A 24,579-nucleotide genomic window follows, 5' to 3' on the forward strand; every position below is an offset into this window, starting at 1 on the left:
AAAATCCGGCAGCATATGCATTCGAAATAGAGCTGTTTTCCTTCGCGTGGTGCTCGAAAACCTTGATAAAATAGCTAGACAAACGCAAGCCCCCGGGCCGATATTGAAATATTCAAGTAACTGCGCTGTGAAGGCGCCAACTACCGTAAGGTTTTCTTTATTTTTAGCCCACAAAATAGCTGTCATAGCCGAGTATGGTTCGTGTTTGATTGACCCTATCACTATAAATAACCTTCTGCCTCCAAGTTCAGCCACCTTGGCGTTGGCCAGTCGGAGTATGCTTCCGTAAAGCACGCAAGAGCGCGGTTCAACGGGAAGGAGCCCAACAGGTTTTTTCTTGCCAAGAAAAGTAGCACAACTCATCTTACTCTGTTTCAGCTTGACATGTCAGAAGAGAGAAGCCCAATACATGAAGACATAAAAGCTAGACAGAAACGTTATCCTGCGAAGTACAAATATGGTTTCTTAATCTTTTTCTAGAGTGCCAATGATAGTAGTTGTCACTGCGATGTTTGTATTGCGCTAGATTCCGTGGAAAGAGATGTCGTTGAAAGTGACATCTCTTAGGCTGTATTCGGCTATATATAATTTCACTGCAATAAAGCATGTCAACAAAAAATAGTGCTAGTGCAAAAAACGAGACACACCTGGGCACAAGTGCACACACAGTTCCCACCGTATTATCTTTGTGCTTCTGGTCTTCTGGCACGAATATTTTAACACCTAAAACTGTCAATAATAGAATGCTTTTTACTGTAAGACAGCGGTATGTCTTTAACAATTTCAAGCTTAGCTTCAGCTTTCAGAATTCGGTATTATTTACCCTCTTGCAGATGTATGGTCCTGCCGCCACGTGTTGCGTGCTAGCCTGGTGTTATTTGAAGCACTATACCTCTGAGGACTCCTTTCAGGACGACAGGGAGGTCGGTTGCACGGCGAATCATGTCCAGGTCGTTCCAGCTCTGGCTGGGGTCCCAGTGGTGGCCTGGTGTAGGGCCAGTCAGGCTTTCAAAGCTGCAACCAGTTTAAATTTTATCACTCGCCACAACGAAAACAAGCATTCGAGTTTCAACCTTTTGCAAAACATCGTGGACTGATATTAAGGGTTATCTTAACGAAAGGGGCCACGCTATTTTTAATGCATTCAATTTGCGAAACTACGGGAACATTTCAAAATGCGGTCTGCTCGCAGCAAAAACACTTTCAAAGCACTTAAGTACTTGTCACCATGTCTTTCGACCGTGTGTTGCTGATAAATTTGGGTAGACGCAGTGAATGGCCGCACAAATTTACGTGATTTGAAGGTGGAAAATTTTGCTGGGGGAAGCATTACGTTTCTTATACAGGTGCACTAATGACTGTAGGGCGTGTTGAAGAATTTTGGAATACCATACTTTCTCCTGTTTCAGCGTCCATTACCGACTACCCGAAGTGACTCCTCAGAAAGGAGATTACATTTTGCAACTCAGCCATCACGGCCTTATCAAGATCATTCAGTTTCGGGCCACGTACGGTGCCGCACCGCCGAGTGCAGAATAAATATATATATTACTGGATACGGGAGTTTGGAGATATTCTCCTTCAATATGGTTGCATCAAATAGGCTTGGCATCAACTGCTCATGGCATTCCGACTTCGCTCTTTTCATGTTTGTTATGAATGACCATTCGTAGTACGTGTACCTCAGCTTACCAAAAACTGTCACCAGTGCTAATCCCGTGAGAAGAAATTTTGTACTAACGGGAACTTTTAAATTGCCATTGAAAAAATTAGGATTTATCAGCACATTTATGGCGTGGGACAATGTCGCCGTTCGCCTTTCGAAAGTGCGACTCCAAGCTCGGTTTAATCGTACCCCAGATGGTTAAAATAAATTCGGAGCCCTCCACTACACCGTAAAATGATTTTCACCGTTAAAGGGGCCATGCAGTCAAAATAGAAGTCTGTTTTATTCCAAGGATTTCATGTTTTCTTGTGCCCCAGCATTTCCCGGAAGACAAACGATGCTTTATGCAATCAGAAATGAATCAATTTACGTTGAAATTTTGAATCTCCCGCGAAATCGTGTGTTTTCATGACGTCTCCAATGACATCACAAGGGCACGTCTTCAAGGTAAGTCTGGTGTGCTTCGAAGCCTTGTTAACCTTTAACAGAGTCCTTCAATGCTTTACTGGTCACGAAACTTCGGCGCTCGTTTCATATAGGGACCGCGCGCGCCACTACAGGCGCCACCGCCGCACGAAGGTCATCCAGCCGCCGCGCATGCGGCGTATTGGCCAGCTCTTGGCGTGCAAACGCTTGCTGCTTCCGAGTCGAAAAACACAACAGAAAAATACGACAGAATGATCCTGTGAGGGAATGGGACATTCTGTAGTCTGTAGTAAATCCTGTCCTGTAGTCTGTAGTAAACCCTGTCCTGTAGTTTGTAGTAAATCCTGTCCTGTAGTCTGTAGTAAATCATGTCCTGTTGTTTGTCGTAAATCCTGTCATGTAGTCTGTAGTAAACCCTGTTCTGTAGTCTGCAGTAAATCCTGTAATGTATGTTTTCGTAGTAAATCCTGTCATGTCTCGAAGTTCAACTTGTTTTGCATAAGAAATTTACTTCCCGTGATGTTTTTTTCTATTAAGTACCTGAAGCATGCAGGATATGCACAGCAATTTCAATAAAAATATTACCAACAAACAAGCATTTGGGGGAATTCTTGCCTTCCTGGAACAAGCTTAAAATTGTTTTTAGTGAATAACTGATTTCAGAAAGCTGTACCAAAAGGCAATGTAAGCAATGCAACAAGTGGTACATTCATGCATGCATTCGTACATGCAATTCCACATGCCTGATGCATGTGCAGTCGCGGAAACTCGTGCACACGCACGCTGCACACGCGGAAACTCGTGGATCCGGCAGCCGCTGGAACGCAACGCTAGAACACGCCGGAGACCCCGCGGTCTCCAGCGAATAGCATGACCGATGCTCGCGCTAGGCCTTTTTTCTTTATTAGCCGTGTAATTACAAACCCGCGTAGCTATTAACAACAAATACAGACGTCCTTCCTTCAGGGACACATAAGTAGCGCTACAAAATTTAGCTAGACTCATTTGGACACTTTTCAGCTGATTTGGCCGTGCTTCTGAAGCACGGCCAAATCGCGTCCCATCATTGCGTTCCGTCAATGACGCTCAATCTGTTCATGAAAGCAAATTTATTCTCCCGGATAGAAAAAAACTAATAAACGAGCATGGACAATACCCGTTCGAAAATTCGTTACTTATATTAGTTAGGACCATTAAAACACAAGCAAACAAATATTTCTTGAACATGATTTATTTAAAAAGCAAAACGCGAGAGAACGTGAGAATTAAAATGGAAAGTCAATCTTTAGCTGGAATGCTTGCCTTGGTGAACCTTGATTCGTTGACAATGCATTCGCACAGCAAAACGTGGAAGGGTATCCTGTGGCGAAAAGCGCACGTCTCTGTGGCGATGCACTATCTCGAAGAGTATGCACGCACGATACCTGCCGAAATCACGCAGGGGTCATTGCAAGTTCAGTCTATTGTCGATGCACATCGCACGTATTCGAAATCACACTGCCTGCGAAATTCATCGTATTCACTCGCATCAATGTGCCAATAATTCCAAGCACCACGGTTAGTCGTCGCTAGAGGAGTCCTCACTTCGAGATGCTTGAAATCCGGACCACTGATCTTGCTTTTACCACAGCTTCCGAAGCTTCAAATGTTGCTGCTGATACTTCGCGGAGACATAATATGCACGTTTTTTTTCAAAAAGTTACGCGTAACTTCAGCTAGGCAAAGCGCCGATGTTAAATGTGAACGAGCCACTCGGCCACGCAGCCACCGCGAAATTTTGACCGAAAGACGATAATCAGGAGGGAACAAAAGAAGGGTATGGAGGGAACCGGCCGATCACGAGAACTTGTTAACGCGACCCCTCCGCACCCTTCCCATTTCTTCGTATTGTGGTCTCCCCACACCGCGAGTGCTGTCGCGCGACATGCCTTCAGGGGGGACGATGCTTCCCCGAACTTCTTCCGAAGGGCCGGGCTAGAGCGAAGGCCTGCGTTTTCTTTATTTCTATATTTATGTTTTTAACACATCTTGGTAATGCAACCGGTTCACTGGCGCCGTTTCTTTTTTTTTCATACATGTAGCGGCAACTAGTTAGCTGGTTTTAAAATCTTATTTTAACTATTTAGGCTTGATTGTTCACATGATTCGCGTTAAAATTAACAAATTGCTCGCTAAAAAATAAAACAACCACACGCAGATTGAAACAATGGTGCTCTCAAGGACACCCCGAAATACATGTCAGAATGTGCACTGCAATTATTACACTACGTCTTCAAAAAGCACATCTTGCTTGCCCTTTATGCGTCCGTTTTGCCGACGGGCTACCCTTATTGCCTCATTGTTTTATCAAAGATTGTCCACAGTACAATATATGCAATTGCAATTCACTCAAAGAAGCCAAGGAATTTGCGAAGTTCTTTATGTATCCATTTCTTTGGTTATGGGGCTACGCTTATATGTTCCAACATTAGAGTGATTTGTGCTAAGTTGCATTGTTAATTGGAAATTTGTAGCGACGGTTTTTTTTAACACGGCCACAATGCTACTGGCAGCAATGCAACAAAGATTCATTACAACAGACGCTTGCAATGCAATTGAACGAGATGACCGTCACTTGCACGCACCATTGTTTCCGTGCAGCGCACGCTAAAAAAAATGGGAATTTGCGGCACCGCACGGGCCGCAAACACCAAGTTTCGCAGCGTATGCGTCAATTGCGGCGCTCGAATACAACCAGTCTACCCCTTAACCGGTGCGCGGCATTCCCGTGTCCAGCCAAGCAGCGGCACCACACTATCCTGTACTATCCTGTTCATTCTATCCCTTTCGTCCTGGCTGAAGCCCTGTCCCCAAAGGCAAGGTCCCCGTGTTATTCGATGCTCTCCAGCAACCTCCCCGCGTTGCTGTCGTTCAGTGCGGCGTTTTCCCGTGTTTTCCGTTGCCTCCCTCGTATTCCATCGCTCTCCTAATATTGGAAAATGCGGTCCCCGCGTTGCGTTGCCCATCTCGGCGTTTTGTAGCAATACTGGACGGTCTGTCATGTGACACTTTTGCAATGTATCTAAAATTATCTTTCACACAATAAAAATATGCAGGCACTAGAAAATGGTCTGTCGCACGGCAGATAATAATAGTAATTACGGAATGATAGATGTAGCGGCTGAAGGACAGTTTGTGGGGCAACAGGTAATTTGTGTATTGCGTACAGGGTGTTGCACAACAGAAATTTCTGTAGTACAACAGAAATGTCTCATGCGACAGACATTTTGTAGTTCGAGTACAAAGGTTTTTGTAGTGGGACTACAGAATGTCTGTCGCATGGTAGATATGTGTGTTGTACTGCATGAATTTCTGTCGTACGACAGACATTCTGTGGTCATACTACAGAGATTCCTGTCTCACAACAGACCATCCTGCATTCCCAACAGAAATTCCAGTTGTGGGACGGAAATACCTGTCGTTCGTGAGATTTTCTGTAGTTGTACTACAGAAATTCCTGTCGCACGACAGACCATCCTGTAGTCTCAACAGTAATCCCTGTCGCGCGACAGAAATGCCTGTCGTACGACAGATTTTCTGTAGTTGTACTACAGAAATTCCTGTCGCACGACAGACCATCATGTAGTCCTAACAGAAATCCCTGTCGTGCGACAGAAATCCCTGTCGTGCAACAGAAATTTCTGTCGTGCGACAGAAATTTCTCTTGTGCGACAGAAATTCCTGTTGTGTTTTTCGACTGGGATTTTGGTGCCTGCGCGCTGATTAAGTGTTTTTTTTGTAGTAGTTAGCGATGAATAGTCGAGTCATTGTGTATATCACCTGCCTTCAATGGGGTTTTATTTTTCGAAGTAAATTACCGTAGACTTCGGCTGCGAACAGCAACGGCTTCTGTGTGCTCTGCCACGAGCGCTGCGCCGTCGTGTTTACGGATTTTAAAATCTATTTTGCTTCTTTTCTTAAAGCAAAGTTGTAATTACCACATATACGGTAGCTGTGTAGTCACGGACTGCTGCGGGCCTATCGATAATACAATAAAAAAAAAACTGAAAGAAACCAAGTACGCGTCGTTCAGACTACGCTTAATGAATCCGTTGATTGCTCTGGAATGCATAGAACGCTAAAAGAGGTAGCCCAATAGTATTGTCGTTTCGATGAGTGGGTACATACTTGAGAACATCTAAAAACGCTGAAGAAACACGAAGGATCAAAACACGAACAGATATATGTTGCACCATGTGTCTTTCTGCATCCACGCTTTGCAATACTTGCAAAAACAAGAAGCGACAAAAGAACAATAAAACTGATTTTATCACACGCAACAAAAAATTTATGTTACGAAGGGAGACAAAAGAGCGTGGTCCAGCGTACAAAAATTTATTTTTTTGCGCTGCGATGTGCAGCACACGGAGGAAACAGAATGTTTCCGCGTAGCCAAGAACGAAGCTTTTCTGAACGCAGCCAGCTAGTCATCTCCTGCACTACAAAAGACTAGAATGAAACACAAACGTCGAAGAAGCAGTCCGCAGTGTGACGCGCACAGATGAACGACGATAAAGTGAGTTGCACGGCGTTTGCTATGCATGCATTACTCTCGGATCGTAATTAATTTCATATCCATGGAAGTAGGATCGAGAACATTGTCGAAGAAACAAAATATTAAGTTAGCGACAAGGTGGCATCCTTTCCATATCAAACAATATTGCCCGACGGGACGTACGACAAACAGAGCAAATGGGCGCTCCAGTTGAAACGCCACATAAGAAAACGGAATCGGCCACGCGCGGTTACAAAACAAACAAAATGAACCCTAAGGGATAATTCGCGGAAATATGAAGAGCAAAAGCCCAAGGACGTCCCTAAGCTCTTTTACACGCGAGCCTGAGCGCAAGGTAATACAAGTTTGCAAAGAGGTAACGAATCACCGCTACAACCTGACTGATATGACAAAAATCCGGCTTTAAGTTAGCCTTGTACAATTATAGGTCCACGATGCTCTCAAAATGGTACATTGCTTTTTCCATTCTCACACACAGTGCACTTCCACACACTGTCGCATACTTATAATCGAAGCTGTAATCTCCCGTTGCTTGCCTTGGAATGGCGCGCCTCCAATTCTCACGCAGCGGCCCGTCGCTCGGTCAACAGAACAAGGACACATTTTCTGTGGTATCGTTGTACAAGGAACGACATCCCGGTACGCAACACATGTTCGGCATCGTCGTTGCACTAATTAAGTTGCACCACGAGAGCGCGATATGCACATTATTTTTTTCCGTCACAAAACAAACACAACTCGCCACGGCTCCGCCGTTCGAGCCAGCGCAACGCCGCCCGAGGAGTGACCTCAGTGAGAGGGTGGCGCCACCGCGCGGCGGCCAAACGCAGCATATGAAGCTCTCCCATTGAGTTACGGAGCAGTTTCGTGACCAGTAAAGCATTGAAGGACTCTGCCTTTAGTCAACCTAGATGGCGCCACCATACCGCGGCGGGCCGTTTTCTTTCTTTGCTTTGTTTTTGAGTGTATTTGTACCTGGATTCATTTGGTTGAGGCAGAAAATGATTATTTCGTGAAACATGGTGTTCGCTCGACAAATATGGTGACGTAAGACACCATTCCTTACGCCAGTCGGCTAATATATTCTGAGACAACCCCAAAGCGCCGCAGTGCTGTGCAGCTAAAACAAACCTTGTGCACGGAGTACCAACAGCAGTACGCATCATTACTACTATGTTTTCGTGTACGTTAGTAACTTCCACTGCTTACCCTACCATTCTTACTGGTATAAAAAATGTGCTCTAAATGTGAGCGCTTTCGTCAAACTTAAAAGCCCTGCCTAATTGGCGTTTGCTTGTGAATGCCCCAGCCAATCGTAGAGCTGGCACATGTGGATATGACATCAGTGGTTCTGTTGTGGGAAATGAGCTAGTGGGCCGCATGGCCATGCTATTTTTCCTTATTACGTAGCTTATTTGAGCGACGTTTACGTTAAGAGTGTTGTCAGTAGCACACTAACGAGGAAATCTTCCGAATTAACCAAACTTGTGTTTTGTCTGCATGGTTGTAAATCACGGTCGATGACTAACACCCTTATACCCTAGCATAAAGAACACAAAAATACACCTTTTTCGAAGGGTGTTTTATCGTTAATTACATACACCTATTTAATGGTGCTTTTTTGACACTGTGTAAGGGTGTTAGGTTAAGACAAAAAAGGTGTAAATCATTTCACAGTGTACGGCGCGCTTTATAGCCCAGATGTAGCTTCGCCATACACACCATAATCTGAATCCGGTTACATTGTAGATCAACGGGCGATGGCGTTGTATGGAAGTTCTTTTTCAACTGTTCCTTTTGTAATGTATCCGCCATTCCAACAGGAATAGTTCTTTTTTATATTGAGCGAAAATGTTATTTTTTGATACGTTGTAGTTTATATTGCGGCTGTAACCGTAGTGCTTTTATATAAGCCTGTAAAAATTACCAGAGCTGGGCTTGAAACCTGAGAGGGCTGGGTAATAGAGGGACAGTTGTGTAGTTATGCTAAGACTGAGAAATTTGCAGGGAGAATGAACTTGGGCTGCTTCGGCTGTAAGTGCGCGTGCGTTCTGCCTTAATCGCCTTCCGCACTGTGGTAGCTGGGGCAAAATTCGCAGTGTTCGCCGTGGGAATGAGCCGTTACACAGGATCTAGCTTTGAAAGAAAAACAAGTGGGATAATCAAACATGACAGTGCAGAAACAGACACACACTGTGAATGTTTGGTTGCGAACTTTTAACGCTTACATATTGTATGAATCGCTTATTACCATGGGACATATTGCTTTGTTTCGAGTTAGAGCCCCACTGTTTCTGGGCTGGATCACAATGAACCGTGTCTAATGTGTGACGTGATTTGGGAACTTTCCTATTGTTTTTTTTCCTTTCACGAAGAATACTTTTGTGCTCTTGTGTTTTTGGTGACCTTCTTTTTGTTCTTGCACCCAGTAATTGCTCTTTTGATATGTATGCTTGTGATGCATCTACAGACGGGGACTTAATTTTGCAGAACACGCGAGCGCGTGGCAAAAGCCATCGATGGGAGTTCTGGAGGCCCAGCGCCTGTTGTCCACACCGGCGCTGCGCGCATGCGCGTCCTGTTTCACTCGCAGGCACGCCGATTTTCTCGCTTCCTGCAGCGGTGCTGCAATGGTCACTCACGCACCGCATAGCGACGTGTTTGTAGCATACCTTTCTTCCCGATGGCACATTTGGGGCCTAACTTGACGATGGCGAGGGCGTTGGCGCAAGTGCTTCTCGCGTCCTGTTAAAGACTTGCGCGTAATGTTTTATTTGTTTGTTTTGTGCTTTATCGTTTATAGACGATGAGACTAGCAGCTTGCGAACGGCATCCCCGAATGAAGCGCGTACGAAGCACAGTCTCACGGTACCGCGCTACCGACGACGAAATGCCAGCTATATGAATAGCGAACCTTCATTTGCTTTCTTTATTGTGTAACTTGGCCACTGAACATATATTACAGCTCACTCTCCGCTGCCCATGAAGTAGGCGATTTGCAAGTTTTGTAAAAGAAATCCTCTTTTTTATTTTCATGTGTACTTCATTACTTAAAAATGATTGAAAGACATACCCATTTGAATTGCCTGTTCGTTCTGCGAGTCGGCATTATTCAAAACGGCACCTCGGGTTCCCATCGAAGAACGCAATAAGATTATTCGCTACTTTTCACCGTAATAATAATCGCTACTTAGGGCCTTCCGAATGTTTTTGAAACTAATGAACGGGTGTTTAACCACGGAAAAACAATCAGCTTGTCCTGCTGTTTTGTTGTTGACCTTGTCCTTCCGCTCCGCTGGGCATCTGCAAGGTGGCCCTTTTCTCATAGAGGCGAAAAGCGAAAATGCTCAAGTGTGTTCGGGATTTCGGCGCATGTTGCACATTCCCAGGTAATCAAAAATTAACCTGGAGCTACTACGGCACACCTTATCGGCTGTGTAGCATCGGCGCGTTTAAACCTCATAATCAATCAAAGCAAGCCGACCTTGAAGAATTGCTCCGGCCCTGGAGCAATTCATCGCCGTAGGCATGAATTCCTCGGCTAACAGCATCTCTTGGCCGGCAAAGGTCACTTTGAAAAATACCTTCTCTAAAGTAGCGAATAATTTTAGGCATTCAATGGGAGTCGAGGTGCCACTCTTACGAATGCGACGGGCAGAGCGAACAGAAAATATATGTGAGTACGTATTTCTATCATTTTTAAGTAATGAAGTGTGCAGCAAAACCGCCGAAAAAATTTTGTTTATATAACTTGCAAATCGTGTACTTTATGGGCAGCGGAGAGCGATCTGGAATATATGTTCAGTGGCCAAATTGCACAACAAACAAGGTGAATAAAGGTTCGCTATTCTTATAGCTGGCATTTCGTCGTCGGTAGAGCGGTACCGTGAGACTGTGCTTCGTACGTGCTTCATTCGGGGACGCCGTTCGCAAACCACTAGTCTCATCGTCTATAAACGACAAAGCACCAAACAAACAAATAAAACATTACGCTCAAGTGTTTATCAGGACGCAAGGAGCACTTGCATCAAAGCCTTCGCCATCGTCACGTTAGGCCCCAAATGTGCCGACGGGAAGAAAGCAATGCTACGACGGCGTCGCTATGCGGTTCTTGAGCGACCATTGCAGCACCGCTGCAGGAAGCGAGAAAATCGGCGTGCGTGCGATTGAAACAGGACGCGCATGCGCGCCGTGCCGGTCTCGACACAGGTGCCGAGCCTCCAGAGCGCGCAACGGTGGCTTTTGCCACTTGCTCGCGTGGTCGCCAAAAGTAAGTCCCCAATTGTACATCACTTCTGTATTAGCACTTCAGCAAGTTATTATGATCACCTAGCGCGGTGGCTCAGTGACTAAGGCGTAGCCGCTTTTCTGGTGGAGGCGAAAAGAAAAAAAAACGCCATGTGTGCGAGATTCTAGGGCACATGAAAGACCCCCAGGTCGTCAAAATTAATCCGGAGCCTTCTACTACGGCGCGCCTGATCCCCTGCGTTGCATGAGCGCGTTAAACGCTACAATTAAATAAATCAGTAAAACCATAAATAAAAATTAAAACAAAGAGACTAACTAAACTAACTAACCAACCAACTAACCAAACAACTAACTAACCAACTAACTAACTAACTAACTTACTAAATAAATAAATAAAATTATTCAGCCTGTATGGTCGCTTGCCCATGCATGGGCGCGTTAAACCCTAGAATTACATATATAAGTAAAATAATAAGTAAAAATAAAAAAAAGAAACTAGCTAAGCTAACTCACCAACTAACTACCTAAATAACTAACTAACTAAATAAATAAATAAAATGATTCAGCCTGTATTGTCGCTTGCCCATGCTGCCGCCCTGCACTCTAAGGACCAGGGACCCGTAAAGGTGCGCACGTAGCTTTTGTCCTGTAGCCTACAGGCTCAAACTGGGAAAAAACAAAAATCTTCCAATGTTGAAATCATAAAATGTTGCCCCATCATGGGCGAGTGTGTGTGGCTGCGTGCTGCGAAAAAAGAACCATGCACCCATTCTTGTGTGTTTCATATTTGAGTATTTGCCAGGTTTTAGGCAAATAGCATGCTCCGTTCTTTCTCAAAAGAGCCGTATGGGGCATTATAGAACACAGGTCACATATGATACCGAGACACTGAGACACGAGGTTGTTTCCGCGCCTTTTTTCTCTGTAGATCCGTTTGCATGTGGGCGGCGGCATGTGCGGTTGCAGTTTGTGTTTATGAGAAACTGCGGAAGGCAACGTAACCTCATTTTACCCCCTGAAGTTTACCAAGTCTGGCTGCCCGCCTTGTACACTGTGAAGGCTCTTTAAAACATTATGTCCATCTCTGAATCTCTGCAGACGAGTGTTTGATTATGTTGAGAATAAGTGATATAATTTAATTTACACGACAGCCCGGTTTCTTAGGGAAAATGGCTGAAGAAATAGAGGAAAGATTAATACAATGGAAAACCTAGCTGAGCTTAATACAGTAGACTCGGAATAATTCAAACTCAAAGTGGCTTCGGGATTTCGTTTGAATTATCAGATGCTTGAATGATCAGAAGTTCTCGTAAATATCACTCGGGCCAACGTGCCAGCTTGGGTCTCATAAAACATTTACATATATACAATAATACAATATTCAAGCACAATACTGAAGTACTATTGACACTTCGAAAAACAACCACGAATGAATGGCAGCTTTGTATTTGCATGACAGTGAAGAATAAGCAAGCGCAACCAGTTTATTGAGAAAGTTTTCTGCACCTGTCAAGAACTTGCGGATGCAGCTGATCGGCTTTCTTTGTGAATGTTATTGATATAAGGATGCAGATGCGCAGCTCGATGCTGCAAATGCAGCAAGGACAAGCAAAAAGTGCGAATTAACCGAATTTACGCAATGTAGCAGTTCGAATTAGGTGGCTTTAAACTAAATTGAACAGGGGGACAAAATAAAATAACTTGAACAGGGGGAGAACCAAAATTTTGACATTTGTCTGATTTAACCGAAAGCTTGGCTTTTCCTTGTTTGAATTATCGCGAGAGTATTGTAGCAGAAAATCCTTGTGGTAAGGCTATCGAGCTGATGATGAGGTGAAATTAAAAAGATGCGTTCGAGAAAGCGCGTTTTCTATACAGACACTCACACTTCGGTGAAAGGCTCCGGCGTAAAGTCGCTTCCCCTGAGTGCGGGGTCCCGTGAAATGTGCGGGAGGTCTACAGTGAAGACGATAGCCGCACACCCACAGCGCTTTGCACGGAGGGCGTCCTTCACGCTCAGGGAGCGGTCCTTGCGGATTTCCAATTGGGCCCAGATCACGGCGTCGGGAGAAGCTGCGGCGACAACCTCTTCAAGTGGTGTGGAACTCAGCATGCTCACAATCATCACCGTCCCAGCTTCTTTGGCCGCTGCCGAAAGGGAACACGCGTAAAGATATGAGGTAGGAAGATGTTATTTTCTTGAATATTATAAAAATGTATTTGTTAGTAAAATTATTTCATTTGAAGCTAGAACAATGTAGAAAGTATTAATAAATCACAGCTCCCTTTTTTCTCTACCCTAAGGAGGTTTAGCCATGGTTGTCTTTTAAGCATGATAAGTATGGCAGCACTATGCATAACCGTTTGTGTTATATACTTTTCTCCCTTACGATTGACGCCGGGAACATTTGAGCATGATAAGAAATTTGAAGTTTTCGGGCGATGCGCACACTATCACGTGGTATGATTTTGCGCGTTGTGGGACGAAGACTAATTTGTTTAGGCGTCGTATTTTTAGTGCATTTATTCTGGCTTCTGTTGCCTTATGGGGGGTCATCTCAGCGCAGTGTTAGTCTCATTACTCTCATTTGATAATATGTAGCAGTTTATTTTTATTTTTTACCATTTGTTCCGGTGAAAATACTAGTTTGAAGCTGGTCGAACATCCAGAGTGCATAAAGTGGGCTACCTCACACATTTCAACAATTGTCACGAGATCACTGACATAAGAAATAGCCCTGGGTCTGCTTGCTTTCTAGAAAATGATACAAACGTAAACGATAGCGATTCTTTCACTGCAAGGTTATTTCCGTATTCCTTACCCTAATTGGAGTTGTCGTATTTAAGTATATTTTGAAAAAGGAGTTCTGGTTTCAACTTTCTGCCCCAGAAGACATTCTTGACACGTAACTTCCACAAACGCCTCGCTTATGTGTCAGGGTTGCCTTCTGTTATTGCTAAGTGCCTAAGATGTTTGGAACAATTGGCACACAGATGCGGGGTTTAATGGTTTCAAGAATGAAAGGCCCCGTTTGGCGATATTCAGAAGCACGCTAGAAATCTTCCCTGGCACAAGAAAGTCTCCATTATCGCGATAAGGCGGCCCTGAAGGGCCGTGTGTGACTTCGCCGGGTAAAACCTCAAAACCTAGAGAACAAACCTGGCTGACACAAACAGCATGACAATATCTTTAAACTGGATCGACCATGTGTGATGGCTACATTTTTATTGCACAACTAGGTCACCGCTGCCTCAGCGAAATTCATCGCACTTAAAACTTTCCAGCATGCTCACAGGCGACATTACCGAATTCGGTACGCCGAAGAAATATACGAGCATTTGCCACTCTCGTGGGCGCGACACGAGCGTGGGTGGTGCATGTATAGGACGTGTTTTCGATTCTTACCATGGCGTGTAGAGGTCTGTATTATACCTGTGAAGTTGCTTGTTTGAGGGATTCCAGGAATCGGCAAGCTAAAGTTTCAGTTTATTTTGCACAGTGAGCACGGATGTCTCGAAACTTACCCTCCTGATGCAGTGTGGGGAACGCTCTATACTGATGAATAAATGCTGTCGACACGAAGCAGGGCCATTTGTAGCTACGCTGAATTTTTCAGAGCAAACGTCCTTCCCCTACATTTGCCTAATTTGATTTAACAACGGAAAAATAGAAATAAGCGTCTGCATGTTTCCATAACACGGTCAGGCGAGCAGCTAAAGGAGTGAATATCTGTCTCGTACTCTTTCCTAAAAATTGTTCACCAACTTAGGTATAAATAAACATGTACATTCAAAACGCCATCTAACGAAGCTCGATGTTACGAATTTCCCGATGCAACGAACAAATTGGAATTCCCCGGTAGGTGCCTATAAGGCTTAATACTTTTATGAGCTCGAGCTAAAGAAATAGATTCAGCGCCATCCGCGATATAAGGAAGTATTTCGAGTTCCGCAAGTCCTCAATATGAGGAAGGAGAAATCTCACACTGGGCCTGGGAACAGCTCCATCGGCTTAACGAGGCGGTGGCAGATTCGAGCTTACACGACTATGTTAGCGCCGACGCAGACGCAGACACCGACAGTACCGAGGTGTTGAATGATGAGGAAATCGGAGTTCGTTTTTGGCGCACAACAAGTGTCAGATGATGAGGACGACCCAGACACTGGTGAAGCTACTGTGCTCGCTCTAGGAGATGTGATAGACGCTATCGACTCGCTCAGCCACTTTGTTGGCCCTCACAAACGAAACAAGTACGCGTTGAACGCGCTTGCATGCAGCAATATGTCTGCCCGCCCAATGCAAACGACGCACACGCAGGCCAAAATCACAGGCTTTTTTGCCAGGAGATGTATTCGGTTCCCCCAGAACCCCAAGCGTTTCGTAGTTTATTACGTGTTTCATTGTAATTATTTTCACCGCGGTGTTTTGTCGCACTGCTAAATTATCGCATGTGAGGGCCTAGCACGATGCACTTACCACGCCATGGTAGCTTTTGGGATGGACCTTCCGCTAGACATCGAATTTATGAAACTGCTTGTAAAATGACATCCCCGGTTTTGCGAAGTTTTCGATTTAACGAAATAATTCGTGTTTCCTGGTGACTTCCTTCAATCGGGGTCCAACGGTAACTAAGATACGTCGCTCTGTCTGGAAGAGCTTAATCACCACACGTGTCATGGTGTCGGCTGTGACGTCCACTAAATTTGCTGTCTGCTCTTTCAGATTGTTAAGTGAATCGCACTTACTGGCTACAACGGTAGCAGTGGCTTAGCCAGAAACATTTTCAGGGGGTGTTATACCTCATCCATAAAAATATCTTTAAAAAAACTCTGCGCACCAACAGTAAACTGTCGTTTGTTATATCATCGGTTTTAAATTTAAATTTAAATATCAAGTGTCTAAAACGCAGGGGCAGAAATAAAAAACCGAACTCAGGGGCGCGGGACCACTTATAAAATTTCACTGATTGTTCCGACACTGAACACCCCCTCCCCCTGGCTACGCCCATGATAGGTAGTACCGATTGAGCAGACCGTTGCTAACCCAAAGCCGAATTTTAAGGTGACAAAGTGAGTGTATAAGATTATGATGTAAAAAGCCAATCCAATGGTGCAAATAAAAGTTTTGTCTATAATTACAAGCTATACGTTGCAGCGTGCTCTATTCACGGCACAACTACCTTCCATACCTCTGGCCACTCCAAGCTCGGCGTCCGGGTGCACGACTTTGTGAGCCGCTGAGGGCGAGATTCCGACTGGCATTGTAACTGTACGACCCAGCAGCGTCACTTGTGTTGTATTCTCCGAGACGCCTGCCAGCACCTTTGGCAAGAACCGCCATCTGCATAAGTGCAAATCACGCGTCGGTCTTGTCTGCATTGGTGATCATCATGTGTAGAGCGCGATTATTGTAGTGCGCAGCACTTAAGCGCCCGCTCCTTCGGTTGCGCGGCGCCGCTGACCCTCGTTGTTACAGAGCTCACAAACGGGACACCGTAAAGAGAAGACATAGAACAAGCAGAAAAGCCGAGAAGTTAAGAACGGCGAAAGTGTCAGGGGGAGGGCGGTATTCCGAGGCGGTGCGGGGCATTTTCTCCGGCGGCGACGCGCTTAGAGATAACCGAGAGAACGAAGAGGGTAGGATTAAAGTACTGCAAAGCCCCCACGACGATGAGCTACCTTCGTCACCTTCGTACGTACGCTGATGCGAAGATCTCTACATGGGATTTAGCAGGTATGCGCAGTCGCCTAGGAGACTGCAGTTCACCCTGAGCACAAATTTCGCGTTAAGGAGTACCTCAATCGTCAGCATTTTTTTTAAAGGGGTAAAGACGACAAAATCAAATCTGTTTGATTCCAGAGATTGCCTCGTAGAATAACGGTGCCACCACCTTTAACGCAAGCTTCGCTCAGATAAGCTGTAGGAAAACGGAAAATATTCGTGCGACTCAGTAGTGACTTTTCCGCACTGAACCTGTGACGTACCATGGGTAGTTTGCTGTGACCGCCTGAGGAAAACATGATACAATTCAAATAACGAGGAATAATAATCTTCCACAACGAGCTAATTGCGCCTAAATTGAGGGGCACAATCTTTTTGTAGCGGTAAAAAATAATCGTTGAGTAACTAGTGGAAGTTACGAACAAACACGTCAACACAGAAGCATTAGTGCCTACGGTGTGCAAAATGCCGGTACACGCTGTACAGCCGCCGGGGGCGTTGGTCTTGCCTGACAAGACTCTGGCGAACTGGCATAAGCGACAGTGCAACTTACGTGACCGTGTTTTTGGAGTCCTACCCAATGTTTCACGAAACAATTACTATCAACAGTAACAATAGGCCACGTACAAGTCCGGTCAGAAAAAAGAACGAAGTGTGGACAGCGGTTCTTGAGCAGTATCGTTACGCCATCTAGAAAGGCGGGCGGTAAAGAAGGATACAAAAAACTTGAGTTACCGTTGGCGCTAGCCGCAGCAACAAACTAACGTTGTTTAGAAGTACCTGCCCTGAATACGTCATTTCCGACGTCACGAAACGCGCAATGGAGTTGGGAAATTAGGGCTTTTGCTTAAATTGTATATTTTTTTAGTGAATAAAGTATCAATTGCTTCCGGACAAGTGGTAAGGGCACCATAAAACACCGAATGTTTTGAATAAAATAAGCATGCATTTTGTTCTAATGGCCCTCTAAACGGTGACGACATTTGTTATATTCAAATACCGAAACAGGTATGCTTTTAAAATAGCTAATTACCTAGTGACCCCGTCGTGGTATGTATAGAAAAAGCTACAGCGGATAACCGACACCTAACGCTGTATACCAAGTAGAGTAAAACCCACTACCCTAACAGCTTCCCAACATCACAACTTCGGCTTCAGTGATACTCACTCAGGAATCCCTGTGTACCCGCCAGTTTGCATGATTTCTTAATCTTGCAATGTTCTCGATATAAAACCGGCTAAGCAGCATCTGGTAAGCGAGTTTCACTCAAATGAAACAATTTCTTGCAAGGCCATCTGATTTTGCGCCGATGTCTGGTTCCTGTACCACGATAATGTTCGGTACCAGGTAAAGCATGTTCTCTCATTGCAATCGGTTATATATTTTGGCGATTAGACATCTGAAGATGTGAGGAATCTTTTGTTGGTGGTGCACGTGGGTGGCTGACTATGACTTGAAATATAGCCGCCGTTAGGTATTTTCTTGAATAAGAACGGTTATCGAAAATTTACCGCGCATCCAAGTTGGTTACTTCTGCTTAACAAACTGGGTCATTACCCTCTTGCCTGCAATAAGGTACTGCAGCATCGGGGCACACACAAATACGTGAACATAATTCATCACAAGCGGAATATAAAGCAATATACACCAATAAATGCAACAGCAAGAGAATACAATATCGCGTGAATGTACAAGCGTTTCAATGGAGAATAATATTACAGGTGCGACAAATGTTTAGAACAGCCTCAAATGTAATATCAAGATGCACTTAAGTAAGAACAACGGAACACGTGGTTTTTGTACAAGCTGCGCTTCCTGGCTACAGTCTGCGTGATATAGATCATGTCCACCCTTGGTACGGAAGGAACAGCGCTTGGCAGTTGAGTGTTTTGGTTTGGCCTACCGTGGCGTTTTACGCTGGCTCACACTATCGTTCGCTGCTCTCGTCACTGCTTAGGATGGACATTGAGCAACGCGGTAGCAAAATCACGGCAGCAGGAACCGGAGCCAAACGTGGCGTTGGGCCAAACGAAAACCCTGACATGCCAAACGCTGTTCTTTCCGTACCCAGGTTGGACGCGAAGTCTCGTAACTAGTTCCTAATGCGCATACGCAGCCCGTCGCCAAGATGCGGAGCTTGTATTGAAAGCCACGGGTATGGTTGCTCGTATTTCATCGTAATTTGATAGTACAATCAACTATAGTGCTCGGTAGATTATTAAAAAAAACAACGAAATAAAAAAAACAACCCTCGTCAGCTTGAGTACGGCATGCAATTACACTAATTTTTCATTCATTGGCGCATACCTTAATACAAAGTGCGGGGGATTAGGAAAACTTTAGGATCAATGCGAGTTTTTTTAATGAATGTGGTAAAGTAATTCCAGTTTACAACGCAGCCGACCTTTACTAAATGGTTCACAGCACAACTCTGCTTTAAGTGACGTAAGGCAAGTGTTAAAACTGTAATTTTAATACACATCAAGCGGCGCATTTCTCGACCGTTCGAACAATCACGTAAATTATCAAATTGTAGGCTTACTTTACGCTGGAACTGACATTGGAAATAAAAACGTTCCTGAATTTGTATAGGTGCATCACTAGAGCTACGGTTTTAAAAATTGGGCATGCCCGAGGCTGAAAAGGCAACTTGTTCAATCTGTCGGTTCGTGGTAGGGTTGGATCAAAAAATACACGCCAATATATTTATAAAGTTACCCCGTATGAAGAGGCATGCTACCGAGATTGTATTTGGCAAGATAGGGCTTCGGCTACGTGTGAAAAAAAATGCTGGCATGTCAAAACATTTGAAGTTATATTCCGTTTTGTGGATCACGCTTGAATACTGATAGGATCTATTGGAAGATGCCGGCGTAACCTGGCCTTTTGATACCTGATAGATAGCACATTCACCGGAGTAAAGCCGCAATTGGGCAGTCAAATTTCCTACAATATCATTACGTTTATATAAGGAAAAGTAAGGGGCCCTGAAACAGACCCCTGCGGAACAACAAACTAACACCCACCGTACATGATTGACAGCCGCTTATCAAGACACGTTGGGTGCGACTGTGCAAATAACCTACTATTCACTGGACTACGTCATGGCGTAGTGCAAGAAAAGAGAGCTTATACAACAGCATCGCAAGCGGAATGGAATCAAGTGCTTTTGAAAATTGGGAAATACGGATTCTGATCTGGTCCAAGTCTAGGGTTTAAAGCACCGACGCTACACAGGCAATGAAGCGCGCCGTACTCCAGAGCCCCGGATTATTTTGTTCGCCTGGGGATCTTTAACGTGCGCCGAAATCTCGAACAAATGGGTGCTTTTGCTTTTCGACTGCATCGGAAAAGCGGCCGCCCCGGCTGGTAGTCGAACCCGCGCCCTTGTGCTCAGCAGCACAACGCCATTGCCACTGAGTCACCCCGGCGGGTAAACACGGATTCTGCCCGCTCTTTTAGTTTAAATAAGGAGAACAGATAAGGTATACATTCTGTTAATTTTCTTCTGCAGGAAAAACCTGCCCGGAAACTATGTTGGCAATTTCTAAAGTATGTATTAGTATCCAGGTGTTTCATTATTACCCTACAGATTATATTTTCAGGGATTTTACCAAGGACAATTATGAGTGATTTGGTACTATAGTTTTTAGGATTGCTTTTTCGGCCACTTTTGTGGATGGGCCAGACTTTTGCGATTTTCCACTCGTCAGGCAAGTCACCGGAAGCGATCAACTTGCTAAACAAAGTAACAAGAAATTGGGAAATGAGTGACAGAGCAAGCATAAGGGACGTAAGTGGGTGTCCCATGACACCTGCTAGCAGAATTAACTTTCACGTTTTGGAATCGCTTGGTTACAACATTAAAAGTAAAAATTACCGGATCCATTTGTTTATCTATTTGATCTGAGTTTTCCAAAAGGTTTCCAAAGGTTTCCCAGGAGGTTTCCGAAAAAGGTGTATAGAAAACAGACTGAAACTAATGACGGGAACAAGTAGCCTTTTCTTGGCCACCAGGAGTTTTTCTACCATTAACGTGGAGATTCCGTGTACCTGTAAGTTCCTTGCCCCGCGATTTAAAAACCTTCCACATTTCTTTGGGATTTTCTTCTTGCTCACGTCCTCAAGAACAGACATTCTTGGCTTTAGCACTTTGTTGCGAAGGTTTATGCCTTTTCGAAGAGCATTAAAGCACCCATTAAACTGTGTTCCTTCTTTTTTCTATAGAGTTGCTAAAGACGGTGCTTTTCGTTCATATATATACGTATGTCACGGGGCAACTAGGGCTTGTTGGCAGGACGCCTTTCTTGGGAGATTAGATTGCTACGAATTTATTTTCTATTAATTGCAGTGGTTTGCTTTTGAAAGCTATCCATAAAGTATTGCAAACAAGAGATAGGCTTATTTCAATAAACTCTGGTAAAAAGATGGAAGTTCCTTAGTTAAAGAGACATAAACTCCTTTATTATATAAAAAAAATATGCAGCTTGCACTACTGCTGCAAGTATAAAAAAACAGCAAAGCTTAGGGCCCCTCTTCCTTTTTTGGATACCTGGCTGTTGCACAGCCATCACCATTAACAGCCCACTAGTTCCACTGCAGTACGAAGGCCTCCCTAATCGACATCCAACCGCTCCGTCCCTCGCCGTTCACGTCCATTCTTAGCCTTCGACTTTGCTTATCACGTTCCTACATGGAATAATTGACCTTCCACTTCTTGAGACCTCTCTATCGGTGTCGACTGTTCCACCCTTGTAATACATCGATCGCTATTTTGCCTAATTACGTGGCCAGCCCAAATCGTTTTTTTATTTCGACTCTGACATCTCCTGCTCTGGTATATACTCTGATACAGGAAGCTCGTTTCCTGTTTCTAAGTGTTTCTCCGATCATTATTCGTCCCTTGGCCCGTTGAGCCGACGTAACTCTGCTTTCAAGTTGTACAGTAAGGCACCCAGTTCCCGCTCCATACGTCATCACCTCCAATTTAATTCCGAACTTGCTGCTGAAAGTACTCCATGACTGCCACCCTCGATCGTTTAGTGCGCAGGCTTTCCCATCTCTCTTAAAGTGGACCGCGTTAGAATGTGCTAGCACCCTCAGGCACGGCCAAAGCCAACGCCCGCGCTATGAACCCAAGGAAAATTGGACGCGTACGGAATGCCATGATAGCTCAATAGGATAGACGCCAGTTTTATAAAGCAAGGGACCCATATGCGATCCCGGCCGCAGGAAGCGGTTTTTTTTCTTTCAAAACGGCCGCACATGTTATCGTTCCCCCTGCTGCTAACCCGTAACCGTCGGGCCTTTAAGGTTGCCTGACTGCCGGCTTCATGGCGTGAAGATCCCGGGTTCGATTCTCGGGACCTTCCTAACAACAGATTTTATTGCGCTTCGCACTCCCAACACCTGCTCGCGGTCTCCTCATTCACTTGCCATTTTTCCTCGCACTTCGGGGCTTTTGGTTGGAACAGACAGTTACTGCTTGGCCTAAACAGCTCCGGTGTTAGAGTTTCTGTGCCGCAAATTATGATAATTTCATCAATGGTATTTTGGCCAATTTTAATATTTATATCTGCTTTGTTGAGCAAAAACTGAGTTCATATACCGCGGTGTGTCCTGTATTCTTGTTTTCTCTGTTCGTGTCAGTTCAAACTGGTTCTCATCCGTAAAAGAGTGCGCTGTGCACGAGTAGGCACTATAAAATCGAGGGTATAGCGGCGTTATCGTACCGATATCGTTATTGTCCCGAAGTATATGCTCTATAATTGGTTCCACGAAGTTTTATCTTGCAAATTGTGGTCTTTCGGTCACACGCACAGCAATACCAAACATTCTCAACCTCAGGAGTTTTGGGTGCGACATTTAAAGGTTCCGACATGGTCATCGGATATCTCCTTTCATATCTAAAGTGAAACTTGCTTCTTTTTGCATTTTTGGAATATCTAGCGATGTCGTCAGTTATGCAGTACACTGTCCTGGTGCATGTAGTACGACGTTCTGTAAATTCGTGTGTTACTGCACAGGTTTCTTGTACTGGTTGTCCTTTCAACACCACTTGACACAGGTCCGGAAGGTTTGGTAGCGCAAATTTGATGGTCTGTATTGCCGTCCTGAAACCATGCAATGACGGAACGCTGTTGGAATGGTGACGGCTGTCATCTCACGCGCTGAGTGTTCAGGAACTGCATCGCACACTACTGTTCTTCGCAGGGCAATGCAGCCATTTAACTAGCATGCAGCTCAGGGACCGAACTTTGGGACCATCTGCTGCTGCACTGCCAGAAAGCAGGTCTGTTTCTCCACTTCGCTAAGATGGTTTTGACTCCTACAAATTACGAATAAAGCGCCCAATGTCGCGAGAAAGCCGGATATGCCTTCTCATGCTCTAAATTCTTTCTCAGTAAAACGGATGCCAAAAATGCAGAGAGCACACTCGCCTTTATGCCAACTGCTCGGTGTTAGCTACTTCATCTGCAATCAGGATGTCGGCGCCTTTATAATGAAGAACATGCTGACGATGACTCACCCGACTACACATACCAACATCTACGGCGGGTGAGCTTGATGCCTTGCATGTTGCTTTTGCATTCACCGACAAGGAACTAGCTCGGAACTGGCGAGTTACATTGCAATGAATGAAGCTCTAGATGATATATCAGCTCGTATTCGTCATGAATGCATTGACCTGCAAGGTATACAGGTTCGTCGTCAGATAGCGCCGCAGCGTCTCTCCTTTATTCGTTGTAGAACTGGAAACGTTGTGTTGGAAGCTGGGTCATTGATAGGGCATGACCACAGGAGCTCTGCGCATGCGAGAATTAGCTACACCATTCACAATGAAAGGTGCCTCAAGTCTTGCTTCAAGTCTTGCTTCAAGGGTTGCTTCAAGGGTACCCACCCCTTCGCTCTACAAGCCTCACATTACCTTCCAGATACCGCAGAGGAACACTAAGGATGACAAAACTCTTCTACAGCACGTGCGGCTGCATGTTGCCTACACAGGACACTAGCGATCAATGCTTCAGTAGGCGACTTCCCAACTCGGCCAACGGTGTGACATACGCAAGGGCGCAGATAACCGCACATGTCGATGCGTGCAATTTTCAGCGCCTAGAATGTTCCTCCTAATGTCCCTGAGGCGGTCACTCCCTTGCGGTATTGCCGCTGAGTAACATGTTAGGCCCCTGATAGAGTAGTGAGTGCACATCCCATGCATCAAAAAACCGAAGTTCATAGACAGAGGCGAAAAAGGATAAAGAAAGCGTGGAAAGACTGGGAGCTTGCAGTACAGGTGCAAGAAAAGTATATAGACTACGGCTTCTTGAAATTACAATAATTTCTGTTTTATGCTGCTGCTCGCGTAAATTATGTATGTGCGGCTGGGTTTTATTATAGAATGACTTTCGTGAAAAGTCACAGCAAGGTTGATGGCTAGGCATATTGCGGAGAAATCCCCGCAAAATCTTGAACTCGTGTTCCGTTTGCTTTTCATTTCACCTGTACGTGTTAGGCGAATACCTGCAAGCCCGCACTAACGCACTTTTCAAAAGAAGAAAAGCTGCCCTGGGGAGTACCAAACTGTACCAGTGTCTGTATAGATCTCTACGCATGTACGTACATTTCATCGTCATCATCTTCATTGTCAGCATCACAATCGTATTCATGTTTAATGATAATTTTCTCATTAGCAGGCCGTAGCAAGCTAGGCGTCTTTGCTCGGTAAGCACACGAGTTTCATTAAAACTTTATATAGTGGAACAAGAATGACTCGCTTGGCATAGTTAGCATTAGGAGCAATAAATGTGGGTAGGATTTATGCTGTGGTTTCCAAATGCACGCGCGCTTCATGTAAGCGCGATACAATTTTTTACAACTGTATGCCTAATTTCTGCCGCGGCTTATCAACACGTCATGCAGCGAGCCTACTTGGATGTCTCTTTCCTGCTGTGCCCGTCAAT

At 44.8% G+C, this 24,579-nt stretch overlaps 1 protein-coding gene across 1 annotated transcript in view; it reads right to left on the bottom strand.

Annotated features, from left to right (window-relative positions):
- LOC144175549 (2-Hydroxyacid oxidase 1-like) overlaps positions 1-24,579 on the bottom strand; it is a 98,514-nt gene that overhangs the window by 45,145 nt on the left and 28,790 nt on the right. The window contains exons 3-5 of the mRNA XM_077704620.1: positions 16,085-16,236; positions 12,782-13,043; positions 893-1,014 (exon numbers count right to left, since the gene is read on the bottom strand). Of these exons, the coding sequence (XP_077560746.1) occupies positions 893-1,014; positions 12,782-13,043; positions 16,085-16,236 (536 nt within the window). The remainder of the gene's footprint in view (positions 1-892; positions 1,015-12,781; positions 13,044-16,084; positions 16,237-24,579) is intronic.

Source organism: Haemaphysalis longicornis, unplaced genomic scaffold (genome assembly GCF_048455015.1).
Source record: "Haemaphysalis longicornis isolate Haplotype H1 unplaced genomic scaffold, Haemaphysalis longicornis Haplotype H1 scaffold_3, whole genome shotgun sequence".
NCBI classification, from domain to species: Eukaryota; Metazoa; Arthropoda; class Arachnida; order Ixodida; family Ixodidae; genus Haemaphysalis; species Haemaphysalis longicornis.